Source organism: Pogona vitticeps, chromosome 15 (assembly GCF_051106095.1).
Source record: "Pogona vitticeps strain Pit_001003342236 chromosome 15, PviZW2.1, whole genome shotgun sequence".
In the NCBI taxonomy this organism is placed as follows: Eukaryota; Metazoa; Chordata; class Lepidosauria; order Squamata; family Agamidae; genus Pogona; species Pogona vitticeps.
Window position 1 is genome coordinate 14,345,691 of NC_135797.1, and position 24,078 is coordinate 14,369,768.

Here is a 24,078-nt window from a genome sequence, read left to right on the forward strand (position 1 = left end):
GCCATCAGACCTCTCTCCTCTTCTCCTGCACCCCCCCCCCGCCCTCCAGGTGCTGAAAGACCTGCCCCGCATAGAGGGGCGCCCGGGGGCCTCGCTGCCCCCCCTGGACTTCGAGAAGCTGGAGAAGGAGCTGTGCGAGAAGCACGAGGAGATCACCCCGGAGGACGTCCTCTCGGCGGCCATGTACCCCAAGGTCTTCCACGAGTTCAAGGACTTCACGGCCACCTTCGGGCCCGTCGAGTGCCTCAACACCCGGCTCTTCCTGGAGGGGCCCAAGATCGCCGAAGAGTTCGAGGTGACGCATGAGGGCGGCGGGGCATCGGGCGGGCCTGGGGGAGGGGGGGGGGGAAGAAGAGATCCCCATGGGGGCCTCGGGCAGGTGGGACCTCCCTTCCCCACGGAGGGGGCCAAGGACAGAGAATCAAACCACTGGGCGGGCGGGCAGGACCCCCCCAACCAAAACCCTGGGTTTCCAACCCAGCCTTTCTCCCTCGCCTTGGGTCCCAGAGAGCCCCAGAAGAGGGATGTCCGGCCACCCTCGGGGTGTCCTGGAAGGGGGTGTGTATCCTTCTTCTCCCTTCGGGGGCCTTTTCCTGCCTTCCGGGGTCCAGCCGCTGAGCCTTTTTCTTTCCCCAGGTGGAGCTGGAGCGGGGGAAGACCCTCCACATCAAGGCCTTGGCCCTCGGGGACCTCAACCGGGCTGGCCAGAGAGAAGTCTTCTTTGAGCTCAACGGGCAACTGCGCTCCATCCTGGTCAAGGACACCAAAGCCATGAAGGTGAGGAGACACACAGACACACACACACACACACAACACACGGGAAAGGCAGAAAGAAGGGGATGGAGGGGGGATTGGGACTGGGGGAGGGGGCTTCCACCATGCCATCAGGGGGGGTCAGTTCACCAGACCCTTGCTTGCCTTCATGTAAGCACGTCTCTACGAATCCAGCCACTCCATCCCAATAAATAACCATGACCTGAAGCTGAAGGCGGATGACTCTTGCCATATCTAAGATTTCTTTAATTTGAGGTTACTGTGAGATGCTTAAGGGAGAAAAATGTTAGACGTAACAAGAGTCATCCGCCTTCAGTTGCAGATAATGGTCATTTATTGTGACAGAACAAGTAGGGAACTGACTCACAAACAGTGGAAACCGTGGCTGAGAGAGATCACGGCAGCGGCAGCAGCAGCAGCAGCAGCAAAAACCACAGCAGCAGCAGCAGATCATCAAAAGGGCAATGAACGCAGTAGATATCGACCAACGACATGCCTCCCAACGACATTCACGCTCCTCACACGGGTTCTTGCAAGATCCGTATATAATCAATTAATTGAAAACTTCATAAACCCAGCTGAACAGAAAAGGAACTTTAAAACGTCAAGGGAGGAAAGATCCACTGCTTGTTGATAAAACTATAATAAAAGAACGCAAAAGGGGGGGGGGACCCAAATCTTAACATGGCCTGGATAGACTTTTATAAAAAGACATTGGGCTCATTGCCACACAGCTGGATTAATACCTGCCCAAATTTTGGGGGGGATTAGTAAAAATATTTAGAAGTTCCTGAAGAAAAAAAAACATGGACAAATGGCCTATGGCGAAGAAACTGGGGAAGGTAACGCCAAAAGAGAATTATTTGTCACCACTGCAGTTTAACATGTCACTAGTCCCCATGCCAATAATTTTAAATAAAACTGGATTGGGCTACCCTGTTTCAGAACAAGCAGGGAAAATTAATCCTTTTTAAAATCATATTTTCTCTTTAAAAATTACTTACTGGAAGCATTAAAACCTCAAGAATGAAATGAAGCCGTTTCAATGCGTGACACCTTAAGGATTTCACATAGCTATAAAATGTAACTTTAAAATTATAAGACACTTAAAAGCCTTCTGCAGCGTCCTCTCCATTTTCAGCTGTCTAAAGGCTTAGCCTGGCCAGAGGGGCTTCCCTTCTTCCTGCCTTAAACCTGCACTGCTCTAGAGTCCTTTTATAGCAAGGAGGAGACGTTTCTCTTCCAAGAGTTCTGTTTTATTTTTCTCTCTTTACTGGTTGTTTGCATACAAAGCGGAATCCAAATAAAAGCAAAGGAACTTTACTTTTCTAGTCAAAACTGTTGACGGGCCTTTAGGACCCCTTTTGCTGCCTACGAAGCAGGAAAAATGTGTCAGACGAGACCAAAATATTTTGCTCTGAGCCCAAAGGCCACTACGTCGGCTAAACCCTCCCCTCCTCTTCCAGTGACACTTATTTAAAATATAATGCAGCTCCAGGTTCATATAGCACACTCGGGAAGTGTAGTGACTCTCGCTGATATAACAGGTCATACTTTTTGGCAAGGTGACTCCTCATCCACAGACACACACACACACCCTCAATCATTTGAACACTTCCTTAACCCCCTTTATGAAATTCCCCACTTTGGTGTGACACTGTTTTTCTCTCCTCCCCCTGAACGGCCCGCCAGGAGATGCACTTCCACCCAAAGGCCCTGAAGGACGTCAAGGGCCAAGTGGGGGCCCCGATGCCCGGGAAGGTGATTGACATCAAGGTGAAGGAAGGGGGGACCATTGAGAAGGGGCAGCCCCTCTGTGTCCTGAGCGCCATGAAGATGGAGATGGTGGTCAACTCGCCGCTGACCGGAACAATCAAGAAAATCCATGTCAAGCCAGACATGAGCCTGGAAGGGGACGACTTGATCCTGGAGATTGAGTAGCTCCACCACCCCCCACCCCAGGACATGAACCGCAAGAGCCTCTCCCCCGTCTCCCCGAATCCCTGCGCCTCCTCTTCCCACCCTCTTGGCTCGCTGGATGTCGGAAGCCCCCCCCAACACACCCACCCCAAAGGCCCAAACCCACCTGCTGCCTCTAGAAATGGGGTGCAGGCGGATCCTATGGGCAAAGGCAGGGGCCCTTGATCCCAAGGTACGGGTCGGAGGAAGCGAGAGGGGTCCTGATTCTTTTTTTTTGGAGTGGGGAGTTTTCAGTGGCTTCCAAGGAGTGAGGAAAGCAGAATCCATTTTGGTCTCCCTTCTGTGCCCCGAGTGTGAAGCGTTGGAGAAAAGAGAGGGAGGGCTCCTGCCTACGACCCATGAGATCACCTGCCCGCTTAATCCTGGACCCCGTGGACCAATTTGGGCAAGGGAGGGGGGGGGGAGAAGGAGACCAGCCCCTTCTCTGCTCAGCACCTTCAGTCTTCCTTCACCTCCCTCCCTCCTGTTTTCTTCCCCCCACCCCACCCCAGTTGTATTTAGAGTTGTCCTTTCATCTCCAGCATTGCCTTATTTTAGCTGAGGGGGGTGTGTCCTCTCCCATCACCTCCATGCCCTCCCTCTTCACTTGCCAAATTAGAGATGGCGCGTCTCCCCAGTGAGCCTGCGTTTGGGGGGGGGGGGCTGTCGGACTGGTTTGGGCTGAGCCTGAGCGCTCAACACCCCTCTCCTCCTCTTCCTATGACTACAAAGCCCATCTCAGCCACTGTGGCACAAGGACAGCTTGGAGGGTGTCTTGTTTACAGGTTGTTCACCAAGGGCTGGGTATGTCGTTCTTTTTTTGGGGGGGGCGACCTGACCCCCTCCTTCTGCCCACCCCACTGGTGAGGGATCAAAATGAACCTTGGAAGGAGAAGAGTTCCCTGCCCCGGGTCAGCTGGACCCGAGCCCGGAAGGAAGGAAGGGCATCATCATCGGAGGCATCGCGCAGGGGGGCAGGAGGCGGGGGGCTTTCTGCCGATGACGATAAAACTTGTGGGTAAAACCCACAGACTTTTTGCAAAGAAGCCCAGAAAGAAATGAAGCGATGTGAAGCGGCCTCCGTCTCTGACTCTTTTTCTCTCCATCCCCCTGCCCCCATATCTGTCTCAGGGAGGGACCGTTTCCCAAAGAAAGACCTGTTTTTTTGGGGGGGGGCGGGCTGTGTGGATCAAGTATCAAGCCATGAGGAAGGGAGCCCCGTTCATAAGGGTGTTAACCCCCCCTCCCCGGCGGCCTGGCTTTGAATGCCACCTCTGGACTGCTCCTCACCTGTTCCTCTCTGTGGCATTGTGTCCCGTGGCCCCACCAGGGTCAGGACTCCCCTTCCACCCTCACACCTCTGTCCAACCCCCTCCTGAAACATCTCCTGGGAGACGGAGCGCACCCCTCCAAGCCTCTGGGCAGGCTCTGAAGTCCGGCTTGTCCCTCGGGCAGCGTTTTCCAACCGTTCTGGAGGCACCGCCTCAAAGTTGTACGATTTGTCTGGCCTCAGGTTTTTGCAGACGACCTTTGAGGTAGCAGGCCACTACCTGCCAAAACGGGTGCCCTTCTGAAAATGCTTGATCTTTAAGGTGTCACAAGACTCTTTGTTGGTTTGGCTGCAGCCCTTGGGTGTTTGTGGGGAATCTCTGCCCCCTAGACTAAGGGGTGGTGGGTGTCCCGTACGACAAGGGAGCAGGTGCTGAAGGAGGCCAGAATGAGGAGCCAAGTGGGGCGCCTCTAAGGTATTTGGGGAGGGGAGAGAATACAGGACAACTTCCCAGAACACAAATCCAGTCCTGGAAGCGGGAGAGGAGGTGAAAACTGACCAGGGTGCCAAGTCTCACACTGCGTGGCTCCCACGTGGCCAACGGTGGCTTCCTTCCACCACCCAGCACAAAGGGAAAGGTGCACCCACCTCTTCTACCTGCAACAGCAGGGGGTGAGGCTTACCTGGATGGATGGAGCAAACAGAGAAGAGGGGTGTCAGCCGCGCCCACCACAGAAGGGGGCGGCGACAGCCCTTCTCCAAGGATTGCATTGGAAGACAAGGTCCCGTTGAATCTGATTCATGGCAATGGGCAAACTCCGTTGTAGTTATTCGGGTGGGGCGAGAGTTTGGGACGGAAGGTTAATCTCCAGAACTCGGGACGGAAAGAGACCTGAGCAACGAGTGCTTTTTCTCAAAGGGGATCCAGGAAAGCACCCTCTGCCCTGCTTAATCCATGTCACGGGGGGGGGGGGCGGGAACCGGCAGCAGAAGGGGCAAAGGCAAAACGCGTAAGCTGCCAGCGAAGAGGCCGGTTCGGCTGCAGGAAATGGGTGTGGCTTTTGGAAAGAGTCTCACAAAGATTTTTACAGGGAAGGACAATCCTTAAAGCTGCTGACCTTCCGAATGAAGAGTGTTCAAACTCCGAAGACTAATGAATTTATTAACTGTATCAAGCAAGAGTGTTGTGGCTGGTGATCCGTTTCAGCTGCCGTTACTAAGATGATAAGAATCATCACCCACTTTGGCACTTAATTCCCCTCCAGCTTCACTAATTGCAATTCTCTCCTGCACCTAGCATGCCGTCTGCAGAAACTTGCACTACTTTCTGTACAAGATGCCGCAATATATTCTGCAGTTTTTGCTGCAATCGGTTCACTCAGCCACTGGGGGGGGAATTCCTCCCCCAAGATGGTCCACAATCAAAATCTCTCCCCCCAATGACTGCTTGGGCATTTTAGCTTTTATGGGGGCCACAGAAAGTTGGACTACATCGTCCACCCTTGCAGTGATGGGAGGTGGGAATCCCTAATGGCAGCCCAAGGATCTGGGATGGGGGGGGGGCCTTCCTTTTAAAAAAATTCCAAGGGAGAAGCCAATTTAGTCTCTTACAGCAAAAACAACTCAAGAGAGGCAACCAGTTTCTTCTGCCGTGCATTAGGCCTCAATGGGTGGGAGATGTTTTTTTCGGGCTTGCTTTAGCGACACAGAGATTAAGGGTACCAATGAATGGCCCCCTTTAAAAACAGTGGGGAGGGGCTGCCTGACAAACTGTCCTGGGGAGGGAGGAGATGATCCCAAAGGAGGGAGAAGTCTTGTTCTCCAATCGGAAACGTAAGACGGAGCGAACCGAGCTTCCACAACATCAGCCCTTTGAATCTGGGACATTATTAGTAGCGTATAAGTTAAGTTTTGAACTACTCGCAAGAACTGGATGCGCAGCATGGAAGATAATGAAGCATGATCGCAAACGTGCTGTTTGTTTCTGTTTCTTGTTTTTTTCTTCTTTGTTTCTTGGTTTGTTTTATCTCCTTAATAGTTGATTAAAAGTATCGCCTGTTCCTGCATTTGTATAAGACAGAAACAGGGAGAAGAAACACTTTAAATAAACACTATGTGTTGGTAGTAGGCGTGATCCAAAGGGTTACAAACGCAGACACTAGAAATCCCCTAATCTTAAAATTTGGATCTGGCATACAAAGACTACCAACAAGAGAAACAGTTGCATTTTTGTTTCTTGTTTTTATCTGAAATGCTTGCCCAGACTACAAGTGCTACTTCTTTGTAAACAAAATGTGGATTGTTTAAGGCAGTACTCACTGCGGGGGGGGGGGGGGGAAGAGGCTGTGAAGCCTTTCTACGCATCCATGATATTTCTGACTTACTCAGGAGGGTGTGCAACGTTCAGGTTTTATCCCCCACCCCACCCAAAAAATACACTGAAGCTGCAGGAAAGGCCGGACCTACTGCTGAGAAGGGTGGATCATCTCACCTAAAAGAACGTAAGAAAATGAGGGAAACCACATTTATCCAGCGCTGCTTTTGAGATCGAAGCTTTCCTGGAAAGGGAACCCTAGCAAAAAAAAAAAAAGAGAGAGAGAGAGAGAGACAGAGAGAGGAACCCAAAGGGTGTGAGGATTTCCCCCACAGGCCTCCCGGGTTGCAAGAGTTTCCTATTTGAATATTTTTGCCTCCTCCCATCTGCAAAACCTTCACAACCCAAGATAAAACGTCTACTTAAAATGCAATAAACGACAGCCTGTGTAAAAACGTGTTGCAACAGACATGGGTCTCTGTCCAAGGCCAAAAGAAAGGGAGACAGAGATGGAAAAGCATCCGTAAAAGCCAAGAGGCCTTCCCATCGAGGAGACGAGAAGCCACCCCACACACCGTGGAGCCCGGGCGGGGCAGGGAGGGGCGATTTGCAAGACCCCCCCCCAAAGGACCAGCAGGCGAGAGACCGGGGAGAGGGGGTGGGTGAGAGGGCAGGAGAAGCTTTTCCCCTCCTCTGACCTTGTGAAGTTTGTTGGCAGAGCCCCAGGAAGCACCTTTTAGCAGCCATCATCCCACCCGCCTTCCTGTAAGACCCCTGACTTAGTTTAGGGGCCTTTTCTGTCCCTGAGCCAGAAAAAAATGACATGTTCACATCTAGGAAGACGGAAGTTTGAGGAAAAAGTGGTTGGGGTGGCCTACCTGGCAGGGCTGTTGCCAGGACTACCGATACCATGTGAACTTGCAGCCCTCCCCCCAAAAAACAAAACAGGTCAAGTTGGGGTCAATCCAACTGCAAGGGTCTCCCTCCCCCTCCCATGCCCGTTTTCTCCCCCCCACCACCACCTTGGCTTGACATGAACCCTGCGAGGGAGGCCAGACCGAGCCACAAAGAGAAGGAGGGGGGGCTCCTCCGAGGGTGCCAGGATGGGGGGGGCCCTTGACCTGCGCCCCCCCCAGTCCGGCGCTGCATCCCAGGGCCTTCCTCCTCCTCCTCGTCGTCCTCCAGACAACCCTGCGAGGTGGTACAGGGAATTCCCCGCCCAGTTTCCCCCCCCCCAGGCTCGCCAGGCGCAGACTCGGGATCTAAAGCCGCCTTCGGGGGGGGGGAGGAGGAGAGGCTGCCCCTGTCCCCATCCCCCCCAAGACTACCCGCTCTAGGGGGGCGGGAGACCCCCCTCCTGCGTCGCACCTGGGCGGCCAGGTGTGGGTGTGCTCCCTCCTGGGAAGGGGGGGCAGGCTGGTGGTGGTGGGGGGGGGTCCCCTTCCAACCCCCTGAGCCCTGGGAGTGGCCATTCCTTCCCCCCCCCAAAGAAACTTTTCCGCGGGCGGCTCCTGCTTCCTCCCCCCTCCCCACCACCGCCACCACCGCCGAGATCAGGATCGGGCGTCGAGGGGGCGGTTCGACCCATTGCCCCCCCCCCACTACGACCCTATACCTTTCCTCGGCGGGTCCCTCCGTTTGGATCCGGCGCTCCCTAGGCTGGCGGGGGGGGGGGAGTTTAAGTGGCTCTCGGGGGATGGTGGGCTTTGTAGTGCCCGCGAGCAACTTTCCCCGCGCGGGGCCGCCTCCCTGCACGCGGCTTCCCAGCTGCGAGCGAGCCAGCCAGCGGGGGGGGGGGGAGGGGAAGGGGAGGGTGGAGGGTCATGTGATCGACCGTCTCCAATTTAAACTTGGAAACTCCAGCGGGGGAGCGAGGCCCCGAGGGCGGGCAGGATGAGGCCCTCCGCCGACCCGGACCGGGACCGGGACCCCACCGGGGACTACCTCCTGCAGGCGCCCGTTTTCCACCCGGTGAGGAGGGTGCCATAGGGGGTGGGGGGTGGGGGGGGCCTTTGTGGTTCTCCGGCGGACACCCCCCCCCCCGCTCGCTCCCTCGCTCGCTTGCCAGCTTGCAGGGAAGGGAGAAATCCACCACCAACAACAACAACTCATGTTACGGGGGGGGGGGGGGAGAAATCCCTCCAGAGGCCCTCCCCGTCCAAAGGGAGGGGGCAAAAGCGCGGGAGGGGAGGGGAGGGGAGGGGAGGGGGGAAAGCAAGCGACTCCTTCGGAGACGAACTCGCCTCCAGCCCTGGCAAGTCCTGTGCCAGCCAACAAACGACACCCCCCCCCCGCTGCCTTTAAAAGACAAAACGATTCCCTGGAGGCTGGGCAGCCTTGAGCCCAGCTGCATTTCGGGGAGGGGGGGGCACAGAGAGAGAGAGAGAGAGGCAGGTATGGTCACCTCTCTCTCTCTCTCTCTCTCTCTCTCTCTCTCTCACACACACACACACACACACACACACACACGCACACACACGCACACACACACACACACAAGGCGGGCTGGAGACTGGGTCCGTTTAGGAAAAAGAGTGGGATGGGTGTTGTGCCCCCCCCCCCAAGCAAACCAGGCACACAGAGTGTCTGACTCTGAACCTGCATGGAGGAACGGGGCCCCCTCCAACCATTGGTTTCGCAACCTTTATAGCCGGTTTTACCCACCCCCCCCCCCCCAGTGAGCTCAGGGTGGCCTCGGGCTTCACAGCCACCCTGTGAGGTAGGTCAGGGCAAAAGAAAGTGCGGGGGGGGAGGGAGGGAAATACATACACTGAGGGGGGTGTTGAAAGGGTTTCATTTAAAAAGAGATCTAGATTTATCTGCCTCTGGTAAATTGTTCCGGGCAGGTAGGCTCTGGACATACCTTAGAAGTGACAAATAAGTACATACAGGTTCCTCCATTTGCACCCCTACCTTCCTCTCTCTCTCTCTCTCTCTCTCTCTCTCTCTGTTCCTCCCCCCCCTCCAAGAGAGGGTTGCAAGTTAAAAAAAAAAAAACCCCTCAACGGGTGGGATCTGTGAGGCTGAGTTCCTCCCAAGGAGAAATGTCACTCTTGGAGGTAGAGGAGCAGCAGGTGGGAAGGGTATTTGGCAACCCTTGTGATGTACAACTCGCTTGACTTGGGGAGGGCTGCTTTGTCCCCCCCCTCCCCTGCAGGCCCTTCCATTCCTCACCACTATCTTCGGTGGCCTGGCTCCCGGGAAGATGGTTTTCGTGCAGGGCGTGATCTCGGTGGAAGCAGAAAGGCAAGTTTCCACATCAAGACCGGGATGGGGGTGGGGGGTGGGGAGAGCAAGGAAGCAGAGGACTGGGCAGCGGGCGGGGGGGGGGAAGAAGCATCCCATAAATTTCCCAATGGCCTAAAGACAGAGGTGCTGGCTGTTTGGGGGGGGGGGGGAGGGTCACCCCCCTCTGTTCACCCTCGGGGGGGCAGAAGGATGCATCCCACCAGTGCTCACGTCCAAAGGCCGTCCATCACTGGGGGGGGGGGATGATGGACTTTGGGGGGGGCATCTCCGTCCCTTCCACTTATGGGGTGGCCCTTCCTTTCTCCTAACAGTCTGTTCCTTCTCCCGAGCTGCCCGTGTCGGTGGCCTTCTCTACGTCTTGTGGCAGAGAGTCCCATGGCTAAACCCTCACCAACCCCCGTTTAGTCCCAGCCTCTGTTTCACTCACACCCCTTCACCCACCCACCCCACTTGGAGAGAAGCGAGGGGGGGGAAGGAGAGTTAGCCACAAAATGGCGAGTCCTGGGTTCCAATCCCTGCTCATCAATGAGGCTCACCGCTCTACTGAAGAAGGATGGCCGTTCACTCACTGCCTCCCTCACCACGACCTGCCTCGTGTCGCCTATTCCTGCAGTTGTGTGGTGTAAGGGCCACGTGGTCTTCTCTCCTCTATCCCCAGATCAAAAGCCCTTTCACTCTCCCATCACTGTCCCAGCAAACTCTCTGGACACAGAGGTCCTGGTAATTTTGGTGGGTAGAAATTTCCCAGGGAGGGAGGGAGGGAGCGTGAGTTCGTACTCAAACCACGGAGAAGCCCTGTGGGAAGGATCCCTTCCTCTTCCCCCCCCCCAAATAAAAACTCCAGTATCGATGCCTGCCCAGCCCAGAGGCCATGACCATCATCATCTCTCTCTCTCTCTCTCTCTCTCTCTCTCTCTCTCTCTCTCTCTCTCTCTCTCTCTCTCTCTCTCTGTGTGTGTGTGTGTGTGTGTGTGTGTGTGTGTGTGTGTGTGTGTGTGTGTGTGTGTGTGTGTGTGTGTGTGTGTGTGTGTGTGTGTGTGTGTGTGTGTGTGTGTGTGTGTGTGTGTGTGTGTGTGTGTGTGTGTGTGTGTGTGTGTGTGTGTGTGTGTGTTTTGCTCCTCCAGGTTCCAGGTGGACTTCCAGGTGGGTTGCAGTGTCAGCCCCCGGGCAGACATCGGCCTGCACTTCAACCCCCGTTTCCGACCACGTCCTCACGTGATCTGCAACTCCCTGGTCCACGGCCACTGGATGGAAGAGACAAAACTCCCCCACTTGCCCCTGAAGAGAGGGGACCGCTTCGAGCTCCTCTTTCTCTTGGAAGAAGACCACGTGAAGGTCGGGAGGAAGGGAGAGGGCAGGGGCCGTCGGGGGGGGGAGGCGGAGGGAAGAGAGGGATGGCGGTGCCGCCCCAGGAGAAGGGGCCCGTTTCTGAGGCCAAGGGGGTGGCTCATTCCTTCAGCTGGGAGGCACCTGATGGGAACCTGGCAGCCATTTGTGGTACCCCCCCCTGCAATGGATCATCAAAGAGGAAGGTGAGCAAAGGGACGCTTTGAGTTGCGTAAAACTGAAACATCCTTGGCTAATTTGGAAGTACAGAAGCCGAATTAGAAATGCTTTTCGTAATACAGACAAAATAACGGTCTGTCTCCCTGGTGTGGGGAAGATAGTGACCGTCCACGGGCTGATGAGGATGGATGATGGGAAACTTTAAAGGCCACCCACCCACCCACCCACCTACCTGCAATGTGGTTCTTTAAGCGAGGAGTGGCCCCTGGCGTCCAACCAAAAGCAGAGAAGGTCCGAAGGGAGGCAGGGGCTCTTATCCGCTCATTGGATCAAGGCCTGCCTTCTCTCAAGCGGTCACCTGAGGAGGAGGAGGAGGAGGAGGAGGGAAGAGGGAGGAGGGAGCGCTACGCCGAAGGACCACGGCTGGAGCCTTTGCTGTGGCTCGGGCCACGGACGAGAGAGGGTCAGCCAGGGCCCCGTTCTTCACTCTCTCTCCTCAGGTGAGCGTGAATGGGAAGCATTACGCCCAGCACCCTTTCAAGGTCCCGCTGGCCCAGATGGACACCCTGGGAGTTTCCGGAGACATCTTTGTGAAAACGATCGCCTTCCTTCCCAACAGTGTACGTTACTGAACTGTGGGACACGTGCACACCCACACCCGTGTTTGTGTTTCCCAGTCACCCAAGCAACCAGATGAAAGAGGCCGGGCTGGGAAAGGCAGGAAACGGACGTCATATCGGTCACCCTCTTGTCTGACTCAGAGGGTTTCTTGGTGGGGAGGGAGGGTAAGATCAGAAGCCTCCCCCCAAGCACAAGGAGAGTCTTGTGACTCCTTTCAGATTCATGGGAGGGGCGGATTGTCTTGTGGATGGTCCACCTCTTCAAGGGTGGAAAAGAGACTTTTTTTTTTTAATCTTTGAATACTGAAACAGACCAATGGGGGTTTTCGTTCACTGCCATGGGAAGGCGGGGGGGTGGGGGTGGCGGCATGGAGCCCTGCCAGCTTTGCTTTCTCCAGGGCTCTGCAGCCGCCCTCAGCAGCTGCCTTCCCACCAGATCCCATTTCAGGGCATCGGCTGCTCCGCCTGGCAGCAAGTTGGCTGAGGCCAGGAGGGAGGGGCCTCTCCTCCCCAGGCTCCCTCTGGGGGGAGCGGTCTTGGCCCCCATGGGCCCTTCCTCATCCGTCAGCAATGCTGGGCACTTCGGACTCCAGTCCTCTGGGCGGCTTCCCTTCCATTACCACCACCCACCAAACCAGGCCCGCGGTTTTTAAAAAGGACACGGGGGAGTGGGGGGGATCCAGTCGTGCCAAGCCTTCGGGAGGGTTATCTGAACCGTGCAAGGGTCAAAGCGACTGAGGGCCAGGAGTCCTGCCTCCCCAGGGTTGCCTCATGGCTGTGAATTTCTGATTTGTGATTTCCCTCCTTCCCTCCTCGTGCAGCCGTTTGCTACCAGCCGGGCTGGAGATGCTGTTGCCAAGGTAAGCCTGGCCTTGGGGGCTGGCCGGCTGGCTAGCCATGGGGAGCTGTAACTCCTGGCTTGCCAGCCCGGTCCTTTCTCAGAGATAATTTAGATGCGTGTTTTAACACCAGGCTCTCGCTTTAATTCCAACTGCTTTTTGATTTCCTTCCCCGCAGCCTCTGTTTCTGCGCAGTCCTGACCTGGTGAGTCTGAAGAGGCCGGGTTCTGCTCAACCTTCTCCTTCCCTGCCTTTGCGCCATTCCTTTGCTGCTCAGCCTGGTTTGCCTTTTCCTCCCCTTTCAGGAGGTGCCTCTGTCCCGCACACTTCCCGAGGGCTTCAGGCCAGGAGACAGCATGACCGTGCGAGGGTTGGTGTGTCCGGACCCCCAAGAGTAGGTTGGCAGCCCCCTCCCCCAATGCCACTCCACCGCCATCTCTGGCCTTGGCCAAAAGCACGAGCAGAAGGGGCTCGAGGGGTCCATGGAGAGCTTGAGCCTGTTTACTGGAAAGCAGTTTCCTCCTCGGTGGAGGCCGAGCACTCAGGAAGGGGGCATCGTTCGGGGGGGGGCGGGCAGCTGTGGACCTTTACAGTCCCTTCCAACTCACTCCCTGAGTCATGCCCAGTGGGGCAACCAACCCAGAGGATTTGCCACCACAGAGTTGCAAGTGGGAGTGTGGGCGCTTTGGCCGAGCTTTGCCGGGCGGTAGAGCACTGTCTTAGCAGGGAGTGCGAGCAGGCAGGGGTGTCCATGAGTGTGCGCGTGGCCAAACTATGCTGAAGGAGAACCCAGGCTCTTGCTTCCAAGGAAAACCTTTGGCTCCAAACTGAGTTTTGCTTTAGCCCCTATTTTTCATAGAAGCCCAGCCTGGGAATTCTCATTTGGCAGTAAAATTTATGAAAAGATAGGAACGTACCTGGCGTGAGCCTGAAATGTGCAGCAGGGGTTTCCTCGGGTGGGTCTGGATTTTGGCTCTCTTGTGGGTCTGCTCTGGCCCGTGAACTCGGGTTTCCTCCATGGACATTCTGGAAGGGAAGGAGAGAGGTGGTTGGCGTATGTTCTTTTTAGAAAATCTATTTCTACCGCCAGCTTTTTTGCAAGGGTCCACCAGTTCGTACCTTCCTATCCGTGGCGTCCCCCTACTAAGCATCTATGTCAGATCCTATGCTGGACTCTGAGGCCAGGGAGGGAGCCTTTGCCCTGCACGCAGCTCCCTGCCCTTCTCAGCCATGGGGCAGCCATCCTAGAAGCTACTCTCAAGACTCTTCCTTTCAGCTACCAATAAACTTTGCATCAATTTCCCAGGCTCCGGATCAGCTTGAAAACGCTGGACCCTTCCTGCTCCCTCTGGTGCTTCCACGTTTCCTTCACGGACAGGAGAATATTATGGGGCTCAGACACGGAGGAAGGCCACAGTTCTGGGGCAATGCTGGCCCCTTGCTTCCCCTTCCACCCCCAGCGGTACTTTGAGGTGAGAGCAAAGTTCGGCTCAGAAGTGCGCGCGCGGGGGGTGTGTGTGTGCTGTTCAAGGCAGAATCAAGGGAAGGGATGTGCAGGAGGTTGACCCGTGAGATTATCCTGCCATTTCTGGCAAAGCAGTCCCCCTACTCCAAGAAGACTTTTGGCCAGCTCACCGGGTCTGGGGTGCCTCCGATGACACCTTATGTTTCCTTTCCTGCAGCTGCTCTTCCTGCGCCAAGAGGACCAGGTGAAGGTGGCCCTGAATGGGACGCCCTTTGGACAGAGGCCGTTCCCTCAGCACCTCGCCCACTCGGCCCTGGAGCTGACCGTCGAGGGCAGCCTCGTGCTTTATGGGGTCCAGAACTCTTCCCAGACAAGCCAAGAGGCAGATGCCTGAAGCCACCCACCAGGAACTGCTTCCCCTCTTTGGGAAGGAACAGAGGGACACACACATACACACCAAGATGTTGGGGGGGGTCGAGGAGAGGACAGGCCAGGTTTGAACATCTCCACGGGTGAAAGACCGACCCCCTCCATCAAGACCCGGAGTTTAGGGGAAGGGCTGGGCTGACATCCCCTCACTTCTCACACGCAGGGATAGGGTTAGTGCCAGGGAAGCCTGGAAATATCTCCCACCTGTTATAGCCAAGAGCAGTAAAACTATATACAAAGCCAGATATGGAAATGTCCAGATATCTAACTCTGAATATTTACACATCCCTTTCTGGATATGCAAATCTACCTGGACCATCTGTTGCCTCGAAGGAACCACAGGAGTTCAGCCTGTTGCATATTTCTGCCGCGTGTGTGTACGTCACACTCGTTTGCCTCCAAAAGCATTAATAAAATCTTCTAGAACTTAAATTTTGTTATTTTTATCTCTGGCAGGGAAGGGAATGTTGCAGAAAAGAAATTACTGTTGTAACAAAGGTTCCCAAGTAACAGAAATCCAAAAGGCATGTTTGGGGGGGGGGGGAAGAATCCAGACGTCAAATCTTTATGTTGATGGTGGTGCAGCTGCTGCAGAAATGAAACTGCCAGGCAGGGACTCATTAAGGAAGAGTTTGAAAATAAATCTGACAGTATTGGTGCAGCCACAATTGTCATATTTTATGTCTCAAAAGAAAACACCCTTTCCAAGTGTGTGGAAAGGGGGCAGCTCGGATGATCGAGGAAGTGTGCCAGTTTTTTTATGGAGAAACAGGACAGCATTCAGAGCTCTTTTCCTTATACAAAAAAAGACAGGCAAGGCAGAGAGGACAAAAGGCGCCACGGGGAGAGAGTGAATGGAGGCGTCCGGTCTGGTGCGGGAGATTTGAACGAGAGGAAAGGGACCCCCCCCCTCCTCCTCGGAGCGCCTCGCTCACATCTTCTCTGGCACGGCTAGGGAGGGTTGGCCACCGGCCCGGTTGTTGTGAGAAAAGAAGAATTGCAAAAGAGACGACAGGCACGGTTTCCCATGGCTATGAATCGACTATCGGTCACCTCGGGTGTCAGAGGTGGGAGACTTCTAAAGAAGTGCAGCAGCAGCTGCCAAGCAAAGCAGAGCAATCCATGTTGAGACGTTTTAGGCTCCTAGGCAAGGAGTCTAGGAGCCTAAAACTCTCTCGTTCTCCTCCTTAAACACACCTAACAACAGCCCTGGTCCTAGAAGACAGCACACTCTTCGGTTTGGAGGACAGCAGTGTCTCTGAGCACATACAGAGTGCATGTGTGTGTTACCAGTGGGCAATGACTGCTTCACTGTAAGAGTCTTTGGCTAGCAGGCAGCATCTTCCAAAAAAAATAATAATTTTGGAGCCTAGAAATGAGGGGAGTCTGTGGAGGGACTCTGCTGACTTCTGTCCATTAAAGTAGATATAATTAAACACCAAATCCGATTTTTCGCACCAGCACTTTTTTTTAAAGAGTAGAAAAGCCTGAATACTTTAGATCACTCTCTGCTGGCTGTAATACTACACTGCACCCTGATGACCCAGTCTACCTTAAAGGCCTGTGTTCAAATTCTCCCTTGGCTATGAAACAGACAACCCGTGATTTGAGGAGAGTGCCCATTCCTTATACTGGAGCACCCTCTGGTGGATGGTTCTTGGCACTGTAGTCACCTGACCTCTTCTGGTTTCTTGGCTACAGTCTCTCCTTGGAATGATGATTGAATCTAGATATACAAAATCTGTCGGTATTTGAATTTCTTCATTGAAAGCCTTTAAGTGGTGCAGTTCTTCTGGAGTCATGATTTTGGCTTTCTTCCTGTTCAACTGCAGTCCTGTTTTGGCACTTTCTTCTCTCACTTTCATCTGGAGTCCTTTCAAATCATTCCTGGTTTCTGCCAGTAAGGTCTTATCCAGGTACCTGAGTTAATGCTCTCTCTCTCTCCCACCAGTAAGAACTGTTGCACTATAGGAATAGTGAGTGCTAGACATAAAGGTTGATGGGAGGAAACTAAATTAGTTTCAGTTATTTTGGCGTTATCTTCTGTGTACATGGACTGGGGCATTTGATTTTGGGTTTTGTATATTTATGTTCTATGTTTCACTGTGTTGTTTGTTTTATCATGTTGTGAAACACCCAGAGTAGCCTTGATAGGGAAGGAGGGAAGTAAGTAAGCAGCTTGTTAAATGTAACTTATCACTGTTGGGTGAATGTTACTTACCAGAGTTGGCTCCCTCCTTTGTAACACTAGGCTTGTGTTCTTCTTCCTCCTCCTCAGGTGTTAATGTATTTGGACAAGGGCGGTTGGTTCTATTTAGCCATAATAACATTTTCACCCAAGAGCAATAACATGGCCTGTAATCAACGCAGGCACTTGCGTGTGTTTGTTTAAAGCTTAAACTGATAAGAACTCACAGTGTTGGGAAGGAGTCCAAGGGGAAAGAAGCCACAACAGAGAGGAGCTTACAGGCACGTTGAGCCTCACGGCGAGAGGTCTCGATAAGGCTTGCTCCCACACTCCCTGGAAGGCCACCAGTCCCTCCTCTGTGCGCAGGTATGTATTTATGAGCCACGGGGAACTCTCAACAGCACCAGAAGGCCTCGTAGCTGCCCCTCCTCTCTTTCTCTGGGACCTCTGAGGAAGCGTCCTGGGTGTCAGGTTAAGCAAAGCTGTGTTGGGATGCACCCACAAACCTTTTCCACTTATGGCGGGATGAATATATGGCTTCCCGAAAATCCTGTAATAACTTTGCTGCTCTGCTTTTGCAAACTAAAAGCAGTGGCTTCATTTACTGAATCTAACCATCTCATATTCAGTCTTCTTTTCCTGTTGCATCCCACTTTTCCTAGTGTTATTTTCTTTCCAATGACGTTTTGCCTTCTCAGGATGAGCCAAAATACAAGAGCCTCCATGCAGCTGTGGTCAAAGAAAGCTAACATTTGTGAAATGAACAAAGGAACTTTGTAAAAGTTAAATGACTTTTCCTAATTCGATGTTTGAAGCCTAGAAATGTTTTGCTTGGCAGGGCACCCCTTCCAGTTCTGCGAACAAGGTGCCCGTTGGAAGGTTTATCTCAGAACTGAATGGCAATCAAAATGGGGGATCAAGATGGCTTAATTGCTTCCACGTGACTTAGAAGAAATTCCAATCCATTCAGGTCACAAGATGAGATGACAAATTTTATCTTCGGTATGAAAGACTAGCCAAAATTCTATACACGCACAGCTGAAAATATTCTGCTGTTGGATTATGAAAATCGGAAGAAAGAAATGACTGGGCACAAGAGTCTGGTCAGTCTCAGCAGGTTCTTTGACTGCAGCTCGGCCATTTATCCATCGGTCCCCTTCTCTGGGGCAGGGGCAGCCCAGCTGACCTCTGGGGTGAGCGTCCTCTTGCCTAAACCCAGACCAGAGTTTGGCAAGCTCCTCGTCACATGCTCACACGGGTTGCCAGATGGGTCACACAGTGAGTTGTGCAACATGACACACCTGTTTGAGTGTGCAAACGTGGTGGGGGGGCTGATGCCACGGCCCTCTGGTTCTGTCTTTGGAATCGCAGCAGGTGGCACAGAAGGCGTTCATCAAGACAACGGATGCCAGGCTGGCCAAGCCCCTCTTACATCCAAGAGGCAGCAGGCAGATTGCTAGCGACATTTCCGGCCACATTCCTGGAACTCTCAGGAGGGACCCACATCCAGGTCGAGGGTCCCTTTTAAAGGACATTCACAAACCAGGATACATCCATCAGGGGAGAGCCAGAGCGGCTGGAAATGGGAGCCCCCGGGGGGGGGGGCAGGCCAAAAGCCACCTGCGAGCTCAGCTGGAAGGTTCGGCCGACCATCAAGCAGATGCCGAGATAAACTTCCGCAATCTTCCAGAAGGGAACACTATAATTCGGAGTGGAAGTTAGAATGAAGTGGCTCTTGATTAAGTAGGAAGAGGTTGTTTTCTAAAGGAGAGAGGAGAAGAAGAAGAAGGCACCTGAACTATTCCCAGAGAAATGCAGGTGGGAGCTGGGATCGAAGCCAGCTGGGCCACCACTCGTTGGGGGTCCTGTGCTAATTCTTCCTGTGTGGCGGACCCGAAGGAAGCCAGAAGCGGCATCTGTCGGCCAGCCTGCTTTTTCGTTCCACAAAGAACCCGCAAGAGAAGGGGCAGAGCCGACCGAAGGGGCCAAGGCAGCCTTGCCGGGGCCTCCAGGGGAGCAGGCACGATGCAGAACAGGACCAGACGCCTCCCTCTTGCCTTCTCAGACCGTCCGCGGTGTGCAAGTTCCTCCTCCTTCAATGGACTCTCTCTCTCCTCCCAAGTGCAACACGAATGGACCCAGAAGCTGCCAACCCGATCTAACCCAAAGGCAGCCGCTCACGAGGGACCCACTTGCCAATTTCCCGGTCGCGATCACAACACCTGATGTTTCCCTTCCGTCTTCTTTTCATTGGGACCCTGTTCCTGAATGTAGGGGACCAGCTCAACTAAAAGTGGGGAAAACCGAGGGGGTGAGGATGGGGGTGGGAGGGGGCTCATGGAGTGTGTTGAATCCTTGCGTCCCACATCCCTAAAATCCAGAAACAGCCGGGAAACTCCTCTGTGCCCTTGTGGCCACTTGGCTCTCGCTCAGCCTGGCAGGTAAAGGGGCCAAAGCAGGCAGCCTCTGAGGTTGTCCTGGCCCTCCTTCTGGCCAGTGGAGTCCCTAAGGCCACTTTCCTCTCCCGGCCTCCCCACCACCCCCCCAGCCCTGGGCGGGGCTTCTCCTCCTATATCAGCCCTCCCGCCTCCCGCCAGGCACTCGGGATCACCCTCCTTGCTCCAACAGACATGGCTTCCTCCTGGACAGGCTGCTGCCTTCTGGCCCTGGCCTTCCTGCTGTTCCCGGGGCAGCTGGCTCAGGGCAAGGCAGGGCCCTGGTCTCCCTTCAGCTCCCTTCCGCCACCGCAAGTCCTCCGGCCAAAGCAGCAGGCGATGATGTACCGCCAGGCAGTCCAAGCCCACAAGCTGGTCCTGGATTACTTGAATCAGAAGCACAACGCCACCTTTTACCGGGCACCAGGAATGAAAACCCACGTCACGATAGACGTAAGATGTGGGCAGAAGCGCCAAGAGGATGGCGGAGAGGCTCCGAGGGAGGGATCGAAGGACGGGCTCTCGACAGGGCACCGGCGTTCACCTGGGACTCCAGGGGACGGCCGGGCGGTTTGTCCCTCCACCTGGCAGGACCGTGAAAAGGTTGCCCGGGGAGGAGGGGGAGGGGGAGGGGGAGGAGAGGGAGGGAGGATGGGAGGTTCCAGGAGCTCTCCCTGTAGTCTCATGGAGCTCCCTTCGTCTGCATTTCAGATGGTGTTTGGGCATGCCTACCACGTGAATACCCTGCTGGTGAGCGCAAAATGCCCAGAAGGCTACACCGACGTGGATCCCACCAACTGTGAGATGGCACCCGATGCTCCGGTGAGGAAAGAGGATTTGAAAGTGGGGGCAGGGGACAGGGTGGGGGCCGAGGCTTGGCAGCGCCCGCCACACACCGACTTAAGCAAAACTAACAAGACAAAATCCTGTTTGTTCTGTCCTCCCATTCTTTTCTACGGTCCGTTGCTGCAGCAGCTGGCTGGGCCCTGAGTTTCCCAAGGAGGTCTTCCTAGACACACCCTAGTGCAGGCTTGGGAGCCATCCAAGCGCTTGCGTTTCAACCACACTGAACAGATGGGTCGGAGAGAAGAGGATTCTGCCTCCAGAAGAGGTTTAGAACTCCTACAAGGTCTTAAGCATGGAGCCCCATGATCATAGAGTCTTGGAGCTGTGGTTTCCTGGCAGCCAACTGGAGTAGCAGCAGGCAAAGAGAGGGAAGCCCCAGCCACTGCAAGCAGCCATAGTATGGGGGTGGGGTGTATATGCAGAAGGAGAGGGCACCGTATTTGAATGACTGGCTCTCTGTGTGGAAAAGGGGAGAGACCGGCCAGAGGGTTCCGCTGTGCCGCACCTCTCCAAGAGGAATCACCTACCTTGGCCAGCTGTGGAAACCGATCCCCTGAATCTGCCAGAGATCCCATCCATGACTTGCACAGAGCTGTGAAAAAGGCAAGACAAGAATCAACAGACAGAATCTAGCTGAATATTTACGTAGGTGTAAGTGCCACGATGTCACTTGGAGCAGTCAATAGCAGCTGACAATTCCTAGTTACGTGTTACTCCCATGACTTGGGGGGGCACCTGCAGATTGAACTGGCCTTTCCCAGCTGCAAAAGAACGCTGGCAAATTCCCCCCCCCACTCTTTTCCAAGGCCACATTCTCCCCCCAAACTACCTCCTAAAGGCAGAATCTCTAACCATGCAGCTGCCAGTCATGGAGGCCGTTTCTCATTGCCTTTTCCTCTTTTAATCTGTGCAGAAAATGGAGTGCAATGTGCTGGTTGTCTTCCTTTTTGAGAATGAACACCCCCACATTAGCGAGGTCAGTTGCCGGGAGTTCCAAGGGCCGTTGGCAAACCTGACCGCCGCTGCGGAAAAAGAAGAGGAGGAGGAGGAGGAGGAGGAGGAGGAGGAGGAGGAGGAAGATGAAACAGAAGAGACGCCTTGCATCTGAGGGCCGAAAGGAGAGGGGTTCCTCCTTCTCCCTGTAACTGGGCACATTCACACCTGACATTTCTGTCCTTAAGGCGTCCCTGAGAAGCCCGGCAGGGATTGCCCCGCCTGTCGGAGGCAGGCACGGTCTCTTCAGAGAACTAAAGGTTAGCATGAGGCATAGAGTTGGCGTGAGGCTTGTGCTTTTTTTCTTCTGGGGGTGAAAGGAAAAGCAGTAAGACCTACGGAAGCCATAATGTGACTGGTGCTCAAGAAATACGTCTGCCCTCCCTCCCTCCCTCCCTCCCCCCTTGGCCTCTCGGGGACACATTCCCAGCAAGATGCTCTGTACACGATCACAGAGCACAGATTTCTGACTCCTGTCCTCTGAAGAGGCCCATGGCCACAGAGACTGGCGAAACGTTAGGAAGAAAAACCTTCCAGAACACGGCCAAAGAGCCCGGAAAACCCACAACCACCAGACACTTTCTCCCCTCCCTCCCCACAGACCAGGCTGGTCTTGCAAGGAAAAAGCCCTGCCAAGCACAGGTGTGAACAAGGGTGGCCATTCCTGCATCTTTTCACCTGTTAAAACTAGACAGGCTGCTTCGACCATCTTTGGCTGCAGGTTTTAGCCTTGTTTTCAATCAAAAAATAAAAGAACTCTGCATGCAATTGAAACCGTGGCCCCAACGCTGGAAGGAGGAGCCAAAGGGGCCCTTCCTGGGCCCTTCCTCCCCCCCTCCGGCTCCTTCTCCCCGGGGTGGGGGGGTGGAGGTGGGGAATCGATGCTGACCTGGCTTCCTGAAAACGCTTTTGCCAGAGCCCCTCCTCTGGCAGCTTCACTCGGTTGGCTTCACTCGGTTGGGGGGGGGGAAGGGGGCGGAGAAGGGGGGAGGAGCTCACGGTTTCCAGGCAGGTGCCCAAGCCAAAGACCCGGCGGCCACCTGGCAGGCCGCGGCATCCCTGGAGAGCTCCCTCCGCTGCCTCTGTGGCTGATGGGCTAGGCCGGGGGGGGGGGGTCGGACCAAGAGAGCCGCCACCCTCTGGCGGGAGGGGGGGCCCTTCCTGGACGAACATCCCGCCGGCCTCTCAGCCCAGGACCCACCGGCGTGGGTGCAAAGGGAACAAGAGGGGCTGCACGATCCTCCTAGCCATGGGCGAATGACCTGGGGATTCTGGGCTTTGTAGTTCCCCCAAAAGGAGCGTTCCCCGGGTCTGGACTGATCCTTGGGGCAGGAGAGAGGCAGGGGGTTGGTGGTGCAGCCTCATAGGGCGGGCAGTTGGGAAGGAAGGAAGGGAGGGAGAGGGTCCGTTGCTCGGAGTGACACCCCCCCCAGGGAACCCTTGCTTGGGGGGGGGGCGGAGAGTATCAGACGGCTTTACCTGTGCGCACATTATCCGGGGGGGGCGCTACGACGGATGAGTCGTGTAGTCCGCCACGTGACCGTCCGCCTCCACCCCTTGGAAGAGGGAGCGCCAGGCAGGAAGGCAGGCAAGAAGCCCCCCCCCCCAAAAAAAGTGTACCCCCTCCCCTGGCAAAGCCCCCCCCCCACGAAGGACGACGCGGGGGAGATGCAGTGTCCAGGACTCGGATAGAAGCCTGGAAGACCGCATCCGGGCGCTCTAGGCTAAAAGACTTGGAGAGCCGACCCTCTGAGATCAGGATGCTAGAGCGCCCCTGGGGAAGCGGCCAGGCCTGCGGCGCTCGGCACATACGGCCATCGAGCTGGGCTCCTAGAGTGTTTCCATGGCATGGAGGACCTCAGGCCCATTACATCAGAGAGTCCAGAGGGTAAGAGCGCCCAAGCGTTCTTCTCCCCTCCCCGTCCCCGCAAATGGCGTGGGAAGACGGGTGGCCCTCAAGGGGGCCCAAAGGTACGCGGACGGCCTCGCTGCTTGGGCGCTTTGGGGGCAGAGCCCCACTCCCTCCAAAGCCGCCCCACGTGCCAATGGCGCTTCAATGGCGTTGAATCCCGACCCACGTGCCTGTCTGTGCTTGACATCCCATCAAGATTCAGGGAAAGACGAAGCCCCTGATCTGATGGGGACCTGGGCGGGGGGGCAAATGCTTCATTGCCATGGGAGGCAGGAAGGGGGTGGAAAGGAAGGCCGCGCTGCATCTCCCCGCCCTGTCCAGAAAATATTAACTGGCTCTTGCTACAGAAGAACCCTGCGAAACTGCCCGGCAATCTAGACACCCAGAACTGACAAATCCCACGCCCACAGTATCGAGTCCAATTCACTGATCTGTAGCTTCCTGCATTGAATATCAGTCGTCCTCTTGAGGGTTGGGACACCAGTCAGGAAAAAAAGGCACGAGGAGGTTTCCTCCTCCCTAGTCCCTGCGAGAGCGAGGCGTCCTTCCTCTTCCTCCTCCTCCTCCTCCTCCTCCTCGGTCCATCTTGGGATGGTTCCCCCCCCCGCCCCCAGCAGGAACAGTTTAGGTGCCCGGGTTTTCATTCCACAAGCTGGGAAGCTTGGGGGGGGTTTGTGTGAAATGATTAGGGTCCTCCGGCCTGAGGCTGCCAGCAGAGGGAGGTGAGAACTGGCCAGGCAGGCGAGTAGAGGAGCCGTCTAGCACGCTTGGACTCAGAGGGCCTTTCATGCTGACGTTCTAACCTTTGGAACTCAGAGGGCAGGTCCTATGGGCCCGCCTCTTCCTTTAAGTAACCATAGAGCTGTTCTAGCCTTTGGAAATCAGAGGGCAGGTCCTCCAGGCCCGCCTCTTCTTGCAAGTCGCCATGGAGCCGTTCCAGCCAACGGAAATCAGAGGGCAGGTCCTCAGTGCCTGCCTCTTCCTGCAAGTCGCCATGGGGACCTTCTAGCCCTTTACACTCGGAGAGCAGGTCTTCTGGGCCGCATCTTCCTGTCCCGTTGCCATGGCAACGCTGGGACGCTAAAAGTCGGTGCATCGGGCTTTTTCCCCACCGTGTCTCCCCAATTTTTGCCCCACCTGCCCCTGTGGCAACCAGAATCTGTTCCGGCTGCCCGCCGGTGGGAGACCCCGGCCTGCACAGAACACTGGGCCGCCCGGGGACAGCAGCTAGGTAAGGAGGCCCGTGGGTGAGGGTGGGGTGAGTGCTGGGCCCCTCCTC

General features: G+C 55.2%; 4 protein-coding genes across 17 annotated transcripts in view; 3 read left to right on the top strand and 1 right to left on the bottom strand.

Annotated features, from left to right (window-relative positions):
• Positions 1-3,811, top strand: part of PC (pyruvate carboxylase) — a 105,623-nt gene extending 101,812 nt beyond the window's left edge. For all 6 annotated transcript variants that reach the window (XM_072984000.2, XM_072984002.2, XM_078382145.1 and 3 more), the window contains 3 exons: positions 50-295; positions 637-777; positions 2,467-3,811. In XM_072984000.2, coding sequence (XP_072840101.2) covers positions 50-295; positions 637-777; positions 2,467-2,715 — 636 coding nt within the window. In that variant the 3' untranslated portion in view covers positions 2,716-3,811. The remainder of the gene's footprint in view (positions 1-49; positions 296-636; positions 778-2,466) is intronic.
• A 1,334-nt stretch (positions 3,812-5,145) lies between these two features.
• On the bottom strand, positions 5,146-22,597 carry LOC144584911 (uncharacterized). Of its 6 annotated transcripts, none has more exons than XR_013539392.1 (6): positions 22,367-22,597; positions 20,422-20,486; positions 13,449-13,557; positions 7,933-11,430; positions 6,495-6,575; positions 5,146-6,064 (listed from the first exon to the last, which is right to left on the bottom strand). XR_013539392.1 is itself a non-coding variant. In XM_078382148.1 (5 exons), the coding sequence occupies exons 1-4, from the start codon at positions 22,376-22,378 to the stop codon at positions 6,495-6,497; spliced, it is 267 nt and encodes an 88-aa protein (XP_078238274.1). In that variant the 5' UTR covers positions 22,379-22,570; the 3' UTR covers positions 5,146-6,064. The 6 variants fall into 6 exon arrangements, 2 of the variants coding, with proteins under 2 accessions (XP_078238274.1, XP_078238273.1); XR_013539391.1 differs by having other exon boundaries at positions 11,305-11,430; positions 22,367-22,572; XM_078382148.1 differs by lacking the exon at positions 7,933-11,430 and having other exon boundaries at positions 22,367-22,570.
• On the top strand, positions 8,150-14,857 carry LGALS12 (galectin 12). 4 transcript variants are annotated; one of them, XM_072984007.2, is made up of 9 exons: positions 8,150-8,288; positions 9,475-9,563; positions 10,691-10,901; positions 11,573-11,692; positions 12,514-12,552; positions 12,710-12,736; positions 12,837-12,925; positions 13,838-14,003; positions 14,214-14,857. In XM_072984007.2, the coding sequence occupies exons 1-9, from the start codon at positions 8,211-8,213 to the stop codon at positions 14,388-14,390; spliced, it is 996 nt and encodes a 331-aa protein (XP_072840108.2). In that variant the 5' UTR covers positions 8,150-8,210; the 3' UTR covers positions 14,391-14,857. The 4 variants fall into 4 exon arrangements, with proteins under 4 accessions (XP_072840108.2, XP_072840109.2, XP_072840111.2 ...); XM_072984008.2 differs by lacking the exon at positions 11,573-11,692; XM_020813800.3 differs by lacking the exons at positions 8,150-8,288; positions 9,475-9,563 and adding an exon at positions 10,056-10,188.
• LOC144584910 (uncharacterized) lies at positions 19,128-21,163 on the top strand. Its single transcript, XM_078382146.1, has 3 exons — positions 19,128-19,501; positions 19,760-19,870; positions 20,808-21,163. Exons 1-3 carry the CDS (start codon positions 19,244-19,246, stop codon positions 21,000-21,002), a joined length of 564 nt encoding a protein of 187 aa, XP_078238272.1. The 5' UTR covers positions 19,128-19,243; the 3' UTR covers positions 21,003-21,163.
• Positions 22,598-24,078: the final 1,481 nt, after the last annotated feature.